The 12,052-nt window shown below is 33.0% G+C and overlaps 1 protein-coding gene across 3 annotated transcripts in view; it reads right to left on the reverse strand.

Annotated features, from left to right (window-relative positions):
- The window catches only part of PRKACB (protein kinase cAMP-activated catalytic subunit beta), a 131,949-nt gene that overhangs the window by 66,093 nt on the left and 53,804 nt on the right, over positions 1 to 12,052 (reverse strand). Inside the window, exon 1 of one of the 3 annotated variants that reach the window (XM_001497440.6) lies at positions 1,806 to 2,615. The exons of the other annotated variants lie outside the window; for them this stretch is intronic. Within the exon in view, the coding sequence (XP_001497490.1) occupies positions 1,806 to 1,989 (184 nt within the window). The 5' untranslated portion in view covers positions 1,990 to 2,615. Of the gene's footprint in view, positions 1 to 1,805; positions 2,616 to 12,052 lie in introns of those variants that run through there. 3 annotated transcript variants of the gene reach the window in all.

Genomic DNA, 12,052 nt, shown 5'->3' on the forward strand with positions numbered 1-12,052 from the left:
ATATGTAAAATTATTGTGTATATTTTGATATTTTGGGGATGTGAGAGAGAAGAGAGTAGAATAATACTTGATTAATGTACATTCGGTTACTCTTTAAGTATTTCTTATATATCATGCCTATTATGCACTGGCTACAAGGTTTGGACCTAATTTTACTTCTGTACAATGATCCCATTTATTTTATTTTCTGATATCACAATAAAGAAAAATGTTAACAGCATTTTATCAGTTCATTTTTTCTGAAAGAAATCAAGGCTGATACTATCCTCCACTGCTAGATTTTAAAGTGTTTTTCAGAAAACATCACAGGTCTCATATATTTTCTAAATGGTGATAGTATAGTTCAAATGTAACTTTTATATTGAAAACCCCATGATATTCATTCATTTGGGATATATTTATTAAACATCCACTATTTGGATAAACAGGTATTAGTCAAACAGAAACTAATTCAGTACTGTCCTCATTCCTCACCAAACTTTTAATTAAAAGACCTTTGAAATGCAAAAAAAGGATTTCCAAAAGGCCTTAGAAGAATGCAATTTAACAGAATAGGGCAAGCAGAATGAATAAAAAACTTTTGTTGCATGGTAAGTTTTAATAATATACTATTACTTCAATATTCAGTAGTTCATTAACTCGAAGATATTTGAGATTCCTCATCCACCAACTTGCTTTATAGCTAAGGATTAATTATGAAAAATCAAAACCCTCAGAGTAAAAGAAAAAATTTGTACAAATATATGTTCTTTACTTTCTCCCTAAAATAGCTTGAAGAATGTAAAAAAAATTCTGATGCAGTAAAAAAATAATTCAAATAAGCTTCTATAGAACTATGAAGGCACTGCATAAACCAAGGAGCAAATTTTGTAAACCATTCTGGTTTCATTTTGTTTTTTTTAAACTGAGTTTTCTTCCTTAACTGCTATGGAATATATAAACAGAAGAGGCAAAACCTAGTGCAATTTGATAATCAAACACACCAAAATGGGCAAGAGTACCAAGGGTAATTCTATTGTTGCTTTCATCAGAGTGACAAAAATATCTTGGGGAGGATCCAAGGTGAGATGCGGAATGCTGGCAATGGTATTGTTTATGTGTGAAATTTATCTTTTAAAGTGCATGTCACCAAAAATGATTACATATCACTATTTTAGCAAAGCAGTAAGTCCAAACATTTTAATATGCCTGGAAAGAATGTGATGCATGCATAAACAACTCCCCCCCCTTCAGCCCTAAGTAATATAAAATACAATTATAAAAGCTTTTGATATTTATAAAGTTTTAAATATAAGATTTCCCATAGAATAATCACACTATGCTTTTATATTAGAAAATTCTGCTTATAAAACTGAAGTAACTTTCACACATGCATTTAAAATAGAAATTTAATTATGAATTCAAGAGTCTTCCTGCCTCTTTCGAATTTTAAGGCTTATAAATCGAAGAAATTTTAAAAAGTAAACTGATCATTGTTTCTAAAATTTTAGCATTTCAGTTTTATATTAAGAACAACAAAATAAAAACAAAAGACACTAGCACACTAGAAATGATATAAGAATTTTGTAGAAAATTTCCCTACTGATATTCAACTTAGTCATATATAAAACAAAACAATGAACTACATGATTCAGCTCAACTTATAATGAAGTTTTTGTGGAATTTTTTTCAACTTCGTCTTGTAAAATGTCCTTGTGCAAATCATAAAAAGACAAATAAAACATAGTTCTTTATGTTTGATTTTAAAACTCCAATTAGTATTTTAGCTTCTAGTTATAACGTATCATTTAAAAAAAAAAACTTACTTGATCTGTCCCATGAGGCAGTATGTTCAGAGAAATGAAGGCTGTCATTTTCCAGAGCTGTTTTCTGATCATGGGTAAAACTTTTAGAGTGTCTATGAAATAGTCGGTTAGCAAAACCTTCCAATTTCTGAAGAGCAGTTGTACCTGTACACTGGTTACAGGGTAGTTCTCTGTAAGTTGCCATTCATGTGCATTTACAGTTTAATTTAAGTAACTGAAAATATTTCCAGAAGGAGCGCAACAACTTCTCACACAGAAGCTAAGAGCTATGCATGTGTCAAACTTCCTGTTTGCAGAGTATTCAAACCACTACTGCTGTTCTGTTTCCTGTTAATATAAAACAGCACACTGCTAAGCCTTTCTTAGCAAAACTCATCTCAAGTAGAGATGGAGATTTTAAAGACCTGCAACAGCAGCCTAAAAGGCTCTATGTTTAGGAGTGTTTTAATATTAAGATACAGGTTAATGAGAACATTAAATATAAAGCTTTATATATAGACAGGCTAAAAATTAAAAAGGAAAACTAGTTAAACATATACTACAATCCTATGCAAACAAGTGAAGGCCAAACCACTCTCCAAATACAATATGTTAAAAAAAAGTGGTGTTTTTTCCAGGAAATTAGCTAATATCCTTATAAATAATCCTTATAAAAGGTCAACTTTTCACCAAAAACTGGTATGGAATAGATATTACAAAACTCTTGCAAAACAAATTCATAACACATTACGTTCTAACTAAGAAAAAATCTGAACTAGCACTTAAAAAAAAGAACTGAATGTTGCTAACTCATTGACTTAAGTCTAACATATACAGGAACTACAAAAACTTAGTATGTCAGTATTGCTTATCAAATCTATAATCTGCTGACAAGTGCCTATCAGCAGTACATTTTAAAACGTTCTACAATTTGAAAACAAGAATAAAATGTAAGATTTAAATTATATAAAATCGCTACATCAAGAAATTTCAATTGAGAGGAAAGAAATCACTTCTAGTCAACTGAGACATGTTAATTTTTCAAACCTAACACTCAGGACTACTGCTTATCTGATCTTTGATTTAGGGGTCTCACTTAGAAACAGCTCCTTTGGTTAAAAGTAAGTAAAGTTTACCATTGTTCATTTGGAGGAAAAAAGTGATTCATGACTTTTAACAATGATTGAGTACTTGCCTTTTGATACTAATTAAAGGATGAGAAATTTCTATGGTTTTCTCTCTGGAAGCTCTAAATAAGATTAAAAAAAAAGGAAGGAAGGGAGGGAGAGAGGGAGGAAGAAGAAGGAAGAAGGATCTTTTAAAAAAATCTATCTAAAAAATATCTTAATCTAAATTTTCTGCCAAATGCTTGACAAATTGAATAGGAACAAGAATGACAAATAGAATAAATATGAACAATAATGTAATCAAATTAGGACAACATACACACACCAAAAGGAAACACTGACTAATGAATTTTGCCAAGTAACAGCTCATTTGTGTACACTTTGTTTTGTGTAATAAAATTAGTATCAATCTAAAAAAACAGGCAACAGTATCTCTAAGACTAAACTTCTTAAATTTGTAGTTTTCTGTATAAATGTGTGTATAATAGGTACTTTGTTTATTAACATCTGACAATGCTTTACACAAAACAGACAAGCATGTGCAGTCTTTAATAAACATCTAGAGAGCATGGACTGACTCTGTATCGCAAAAGTGGATAAAATTCCTAAATTCTTTGACGTGCTCTCTTGGGAGAAATTCTATTGATCTCTCAAGGCTCACTGCAAATGTCACCTCTTCACTGAAGTTTCCCACCTACTTCCTAGAAAAATAAACTGCTCTCTCCCGTTTCCTCTGATCTTATAATTTTATGTTAGAATTTGCTGTTTATAAATTTGTCTCAAATTGCAAGTTACTTGCATTCATAAATACAATGCATGTATTACATACTCAATAAATATATGTTGAGGAAAGTATTCATTCATTTTTAACAAAAGTCTAAGTAGAATCATCAAACACTTGAAAATGTTTTAATTTTACTTATGATAGGACCATATTTGTAAATTATCCAACAAGCACCAAGTTGTTCACATATAGAGACAACAGTCACAGAAGTCATGTCACTGAACTACTTCTTCTCTATATTCAGTCAGTTACTAAATTTTACTCATCTTTGAGTTTCATTTTTATTAGTGCAAATGTCTATTTCTTTTTCTTTTTTTTTTTTGAGGAAGACTAGCCCTGAGCTAACTACTGCCAATCTTTCTCATTTTGCTGAGGAAAATTGGCCTAAGCTAACATCCATGCCCATCCTCCTCTACTTTATATGTGGGACGCCTGCCACAGTATGGCTTGCCAAGCAGTGCCATGTCCACACCCGGGATCCGAATCGGCGAACCCTAGGCTGCTGAAGCAGAACGTGCGCACTTAACCGCTGCGCCACCGGGCCGGCCCCAAACGTCTATTTCTAAAATAACTTGTTTCCCCTGCTTCCAGTCACTCCTTTCAATCACTCATCTCTGATATATTAATCCCCCCAAAATATATTTATGGTATTCCCTTGCCAAATGCACTAAGTAACCCTCACATTTTTGCCCCACCATATTCATTTTTAACATGTCTAGCGAGACTTAGAGGCAATGTTGCTTGAGCTTAGTACAGATATTCTAGATTCCTAACTAGAACACTAAGATTAATTTATCCAAAATAATGCATAAGCCTTACAACAAAATTACAAAAGCAAAAAAAAAAAAAAAAAATTAAGCTTCAGTAGATGAGTATCTAGGAAACATCACATTTGAAATCTGTACTTTTTTCCCAATAAAAAATGTGTTACAAAGTCCTTATAAAAAGTAGAATCTTTCTACTTTCCTCAGAGCAATATTTCTATACATGGCAATGTGACCAGGAAGCTGTTGCTATGGAAGCACTTAGGCGATTTGATTTTTATTAGAAAGAAGAACTCTACTGGCATCTACTGCTAGAAAGAAACAACTACAGCTTTGACTAAAACTATGAATTTCTTCATAATTCAAATTATTAAGACGTATATAGCTTGTTATTCTTCCATGGTATTTTCAGAACTTTAATTTATACTAAGATGTCTAGCCAAGTACCCCAAATTTGCTATAATAGCATATCTTACACTCTATTAATAGTTTAATAATGTATAATAAAACTAAAAAGTATAAGTTCTTATTATTCATTCTGCATTAATTTTAGAAATTATAACAATTTTCTGAGTTGAACCTCCTTTGATCACCATAAGATACCACAAAACATGGATTTATTTCTTATATTTAATAGCAGAAATGATACCTTATATTTACCAAGCACTTTACAACACACAAAATGATTTCCACTGGCTCATCAGATCTTTACAAATGAAGTAAGCAGGACAGGTATTATTTATTGTCCCTAGTTTAAGATGAGAAAACAAACTTATAAACATTAAATGACTTGCCCAAAGTCACCTAGGTCTTCCAGCATCTAGATCAGGGATCCTTTGTACTGCACAACAATGATTTACCACAGGAAGTAAAGACTTTTTCAAATGCAGTATTTTCCAAACAAGGGTGGGGAGGTGGGGATAAAAGGATAACTGGAGAGGGGATGAGTTCTTGCATATACTGTCCAGAGTTTGAGAATCCTGCTATGAGAAGGTTTCATTCAAATGGTCACCTTATAGTCATGCAATTTCACTGTCCACAGTTATGTTTACAATCATGTTGAGGTCAAGTAGAACTATATACTTTAGAGTTTGAAGGTTAAGTAAAAGAAAAGCGTAGACATATATATGATACGTGAATGATGTATTTGCTCCCAGTGGAGGGCAAATGATATGACCATGACCCCTGATACTGAAATAAAGGTTTTAGGATAATAGTTCTGCCTTTTCCAAAATGTTATAAATGGATTCATACTTTTTATAAATGAATTCAACCTTTTAAGCTTGGCTTCTTGCATTTAGCATAGCGTAGCAACTGGGGTTCATCCATGTTGTGTGTTTCAATGGTTCACTCATTTTTACTGCTGATTAGTATTCCACAGTAAAATTTACATATTCACATACAATTGAATTGCTTTTGCAACTTTTAAAAAAATTAACAACCATATTTGTGTAGGTCTTTTCTGGACTCTATTCTGTTACACTGATCTATCAGTGTGTCAATTTTTCCTCAATACTATACTGTGTTGTTTACTGGAGTTTTCTAGCAAGTCTTAAATCTGATAATATAAATCTTCCTTTTTTTTTTTTCTAAATTATTTTGGCTATTATAGTTCCTTTACCTTTCCATTTAATTTTAAAAGTTTGTCTATGTCAACAAAAATAATCTTGTTGAAACTTTACTGACATTATGTTTATTGGGAGAAATGACATCTTAACTATATTGAGTCTTTTGATCCATGATCATAGTATGTCTCTTCATCTACTCAGGTCTCTGATTTCTTTCATCAGTGTTTTCTAGTTCTCAGCATACAGATCCTGCACTTACTTTGTTAAGACTTATACGTAAGTACTTATTATTTTTTAATTGGAGCTATTGTAAATAGTACTTTAAAAGATGTTTATAATTGTTCATTGCTAGTATACGGAAATATGACTTTTATATATTAACCTTGTATACTGCAAACTTGCTAATCTCACTTGTTAGTTTTAGGAGTCCTTTTCTTTTTGTAGATTTCTTGGGACTTTCTATGTAGGCAATCATGTCAGCTTTGAACAGATACAGTTTGTTTTATTTCTTCCTTTTTACTTTCTATGGTTTTTATTTACTTTTCTTGCCTTATTGCACTGGCTAGGACTGAAATATGTTGAACAACAGCAGTGAGAATACACATCTTTGCCTTATTCCCAATCTTAGGAAGAAAGTGTTCACTTATTCACCAATTATGATGTCAGCAGTAGACTTTTTTTTGTATACATCCCTTTGTTGAGATAAGGAGGTTTCTCTGTATTCCTAATTAGCTGAGCATTTTTATCTTAGAGGGATGTTGAATTTTATCTAATAATTTTTCAACATCTGTTGATATGATCATATGGTTTTACTTCTTTAGTCTGCTAATAGGGTGGATTACAGTTACTAATTAATTTTCAAATATTAAACCAGCCTTGGATTCCCAGGATAAACACCTCCTAGTCTTGGTGTACTATGCTTTTCTTTTTTTTTAAGATTTTATTTTTTTCCTTTTTCTCCCCAAAGCCCCCCGGTACATAGTTGTATATTCTTCGTTGTGGGTCCTTCTAGTTGTGGCATGTGGGATGCTGCCTCAGCGTGGTTTGATGAGCAGTGCCATGTCCACACCCAGGATTCGAACCAACAAAACACTGGGCCGCCTGCAGCGGAGCGCGCAAACTTAACCACTCGGCCACGGGGCCAGCCCCGGTGTACTACGTTTTTTATATATTGCTGGTTTGAATTTACTAATGTTTTATTGAAGATTTTTGTGTATATATTTACAAGAGATATTATTTGAAGTTTTATTTTCATGTACTCTCTTTGCATGATTTTGATATCAGGTTAAGGATGGCCTCATAAAATAAGTTGGGACATATTCTTCTTTTTTCTGAAAGAAATTGCAGAGAACTGGTATCATTTCTTCCTTAAATATTCGATAGAATTTGTCAGGAGAACTATCTGGACCAGGAGGTTTTGTGGTTTTGTTTTGTGGGGGGGGGGGGGGGGGGGGTTGTGAGGAAGATTGGCCCTGAGCTAACATCTGTTGCCAATCTTCCTCTTTTTGCTTGAGGAAGACTGTCCCTAAGCTACTATCTGTGGCAATCTTCCTCTATTTTGTATGTAGGATGCTACCACAGCATGACTTGATGAGTGGAGTGTAGGTCCATGCTGAGGATCTGAAACTGCAAACCCCAGGCCGCCGATGCAGAGCACACAAACCCAACCACTATGCCACCAGGCCAGCCCAGGAGTCCTTTTTCGGAAGGCTACAAATACTAATTCAATTTCTTCAAGGGATATATTACTATTCAGTTATTTATTTCACCTTCAATAAATATGGATAGTTTGTGTCTTTCAAGAAATGGTCTATTTCAACTAAATTGTCAAATTTATGTGAATAGAGTTGTTTCTAATATCCCTTTATTACCCTTTTAATGTTTGTGGCATCTGTAGTTACATCCCTTCTTTCATTCCTGATGTTGGTAACTTACCATTTCTCTTTTGGTTAGCCTGGCTAGAGGATTCTAAGTTTTGTTTACTTTTTCAAAGAACCACGTTTTGGTTTCATTGATTTTCTGTATCACTTTTTCTGTTTTTTTAAATTGATGACTGATCTTATCCTTTTTTTCCTTCCCTCTACTGTCTTTTGGTTTATTTTGCTCTTTTTCTAGTTTCATAGCATGAAAACTTAGGTCATTTTATTAAGACTTTTCTTCTTTTCTAATATGTGAACTCAACTCTATACAGTTCCTTGTGAACAATGAGTTAGGTGCATCTGACAAATTTTGACATACTGTATTTTCATTTTTATTCAGTTCAAAATATTTTCTAATTTCCCTTAAGACTTTATATTTGACCATTGACTATTTAGAAGTGTGTTGTTTAAGTTTCCAAGTATCTGAGGATTTTCTGTTGCTGATATCTAGTTAATTCCATTAGACAGAGAACATATTTTGTATAATTTTTAACTCTTCTGAACTTGTTAAGGTTTATGACCCAGAATATGGTCTTTGATGATGAATATTCCATGCACATTTGAAAAAGAATGTCTTCTGTTGTTGTTAAGTATACTATAAATGTTAATTAGGTCAATTTGGTTGATGGTGTTGTTCAAGTCTTCTATATTACAGATTTTCTGTTTAATTGTTCTATAGATTACTGAAAGATGATTATAGAAGTCTTCAAGTGTGTAGATTTTTCTACTTCTCTCTTTTCAGCTTTATCAGTTTTTGCTTCATGTATTTTGAAGCTCTGTTATTAGGTTTATATGCATTTAGGATTGTTTTATCTTCTTACTGAACTGACACTTTTGGTATTATAAATGTCCCTCTTAATCCTGGCTGATTTTCCTAGTAGTGAAGTTGACTTTGTATGATATTAATACAGACAATACAGCTTTCATTTGATGGTGTTTGTATGGCATATTCCCCCCCCCCCATTCTTTTGCTTTTAAACACTCTATATCAGTGTATTTAAAGTAGACTTCTTGTACATAGCACATAGCTGGGTCTTGTTTAGACCGTTTATATTTATTAATGTAGTTATTGATATAATTAGATTTAGGTCTATTATTTTGTTATTTCTTTTCTGTTTGTCCCCTGCTTTTTAAAAAAGCTTTAATGAATATAATTGATATATAATAAACCGAAAATATTTGAAGTGTAGAATTTGATGTTTTGATATATAAATGCAATTGTGAAACCATCACCATATCACAATAACGAACACATCTATCACACCGAAAACTTTTCTCATGCTCTTCATAATCTCTCCCTCCTGCCATTCCAAATCCCCAGGCAACTGATACTTTCTGACAATATAATCTGCATTTTCAAGATTTTTATATAAAATGGAAGGCTTTTTGTTAAAATAAACTTTATTTTAGAACAGTTTCAGAGTTACAGAAAAACTGCAAAGATAGTACAGAGAGTTGCCATATACCAAACACCCAGTTTCCACTATATTAACATCTTACATTACTATGGTTGATTTGTACAATTAATGAACCAATCAATATTAGATTATTGTTAACTAAAGTCTGACATTTATTCAGAGTTCTTTAGTTTTTATCTAATATTCTTTTTCTATTCCAGGATCCCATCCATGATACTATACTACATTTAGTACTCACGTCTCCTTAGGTGGCTCTTGGTTATCATGGTTTCTCAGACTTTCCTTGTTTTGATGACCTTGACAATTTTGAGAAGTATTGGTCCGGTATGCTGTAGAGTGTCCCTCAATTGGTATTCATGTGGTGTTTTTTCATGATTAGCTGGGGTTATGAGTTATTGAGAAGGGGACAACAGAGTTCTTACTGGTATCTCCAACTCTAATTCATTACTGCATGATTCATTTTAGCTTCCTTCCCTTACTTATCTGAAAACTCCCACTCCCAACAGTGAGAAACCTGGCTTTCACCATCTATCATCCATTTACTTACTTGTTCAATTTCAGCATACACATATAGCAATAACAGAATTGTTAACCTGGTACAGTTAACAACTTTATCCCTGTGGGAAACAACTTTATCAACTAGAGTACACTATGTAGTTTCTTTTGCCACTAGTCTTACAGACTCCACTTATTTTCAAATTTACTTAGATCAGCATCTCTTGCCTCATCTTCAGTGAGATTGTTTCATACATTTGTAATACAATTAGATTGTTTTGTCACATTCTGCATTTCATTCTGGGATCCCTCAAGCTTCCAAATGATTTTTTTGAAATTAAGGTTTACTCTTTGTACTGCAAGTGCTATGGGTTTGAACAAATGCATAACATCATGTATGCACAATTGTGTATCATACACCATAGCTTACCAACTTTGTAAATCCCCTTTGCTTCCCTGATCCTTGACACCTACTGACCTTTTTTACCATTGCTAGAGGTTTGGCTTTTCCAGAAGGACATATAATTGGAATCGCACTATGCAGACTTTTCAGACTACTTCTATCACTTAGCAATATGCATTTAAAATTCATGCATGTCTTCCCATGGATTTATAGCTCATTTCTTTTTATCACTGAATAATACTCCATCATACCACAGTTTGTTTACCCATTTACCTACTGAAGGACATCTTGGTTGCTTCTAGTTTTTGGCAGTTATGAATAAAGCTGCTGTAAGCTTTCATGTGCAGATTTTTTGTGTGGACATCAGTGGAGTAAATTCCTAGGAGTATGATTGCTGGATTGTATGGTAACAGTATGCTTAGCTTTGCAAGAATTGCCAAATGTCTTCCAAAGTGGCTGTACCATTTTTTATTATCACAGCAATAAAGCGAGTTCCTGTTGCTCTGCATCCTTGTCAGCAATTGTCAGGCAGTTTTTCATGTGTGTGTTTTAATTTTAGCCATTCTAGAATATGTACAGATTTCCCCCACTAACCAAAAGTTCACTTTATGCCACTTTGCTTTTACAAAAGAACTACATTAGTATCTGTTTTCGCTACGGCAAAGAAATCCAAAGAGGATTTTTGCTTTTAGAAAAAAAAGCGAAAAGAATGATGATGAGATGCTAATAGTTGACCCTCTTCCTCTCTCACCTAGCCCCTCGTCTCCTGTATCTCCCAGCACCCCAACCTCCACTGACTCAGCCTAACACACCATCATCCCCACCACCACTTCTCAGCCTTCCAGTGTGCTTGCTCTCTTCCCAGTTCTGGTAAGTGAAACTATACTGTTCACACATTATTTCTACTTTATATAGGGTGTGTATTTATCATATCATTCCTGCTTTTACTACACGTTAATGTTATTTTAGGTTTATGTGTTGTCTAGTATGATTTTCTAGGTTATTTTTTGGGTCTGAGAATGCTCAAAAATTTTTCCAACATAAATTATTGGTAATAGCTTCTTAGTTTACAGCATTTTGGCTTACAAAAGATTTCATAGGAACGCTCTACTTTTGGATAGTGGCGAAAACCTGTATAGTGGTATCTCATTGTTGTTTAACTTTGCACTTCCCTCATGATAAATGATGTTGAGCATCTTTTCATATGTTTATTTGCCATGAGTATCTTTACCGAGATGTCTGTTGAGATTTTTTGCCCACTTTTAATTGGATTGTTTGTTATTTTATAATTGAGTTTTATTTGGTAAGAATTCACCAGTGAATTTATCTGGTACTAACACTTCATTTTTTGGAAATTATTTATTAATTATAATTTTGAAATTATTGATTCAATTTTAATAGATTTAGACCTATTCAGATTATCTACTTCTACTTGTAGAATTTATGTCTTTCAAGAAATTGGTCCATTTCATCTAAGTATCAAATTTGTGGGCCTAGAGTTTTTCAGAGTATTCCTCTATTACCTTTTAATACCCATAGGCACTATAGTGATGTTCCTGCTCTCATTTCTGATAGTGGTAATGTGTCTTCTTTTTCTCTTGATTAGCCTGGCTGGATGTTTATCAATTTGATTTATTTTTTCATATAGCAAACTTCTGGGTTTTTCCGATTTTCTTATTGTTTTCCTATTTTCAGTTTCACTGATTTCTGCTCTAATTTGCATTATTTCCTATTTTCAGTTTCACTGATTTCTGCTCTAATTTGCATTATTTCTTTTCTTTCACTTGCAT

This window comes from Equus caballus, chromosome 5 (genome assembly GCF_041296265.1).
Source record: "Equus caballus isolate H_3958 breed thoroughbred chromosome 5, TB-T2T, whole genome shotgun sequence".
NCBI classification, from domain to species: domain Eukaryota; kingdom Metazoa; phylum Chordata; class Mammalia; order Perissodactyla; family Equidae; genus Equus; species Equus caballus.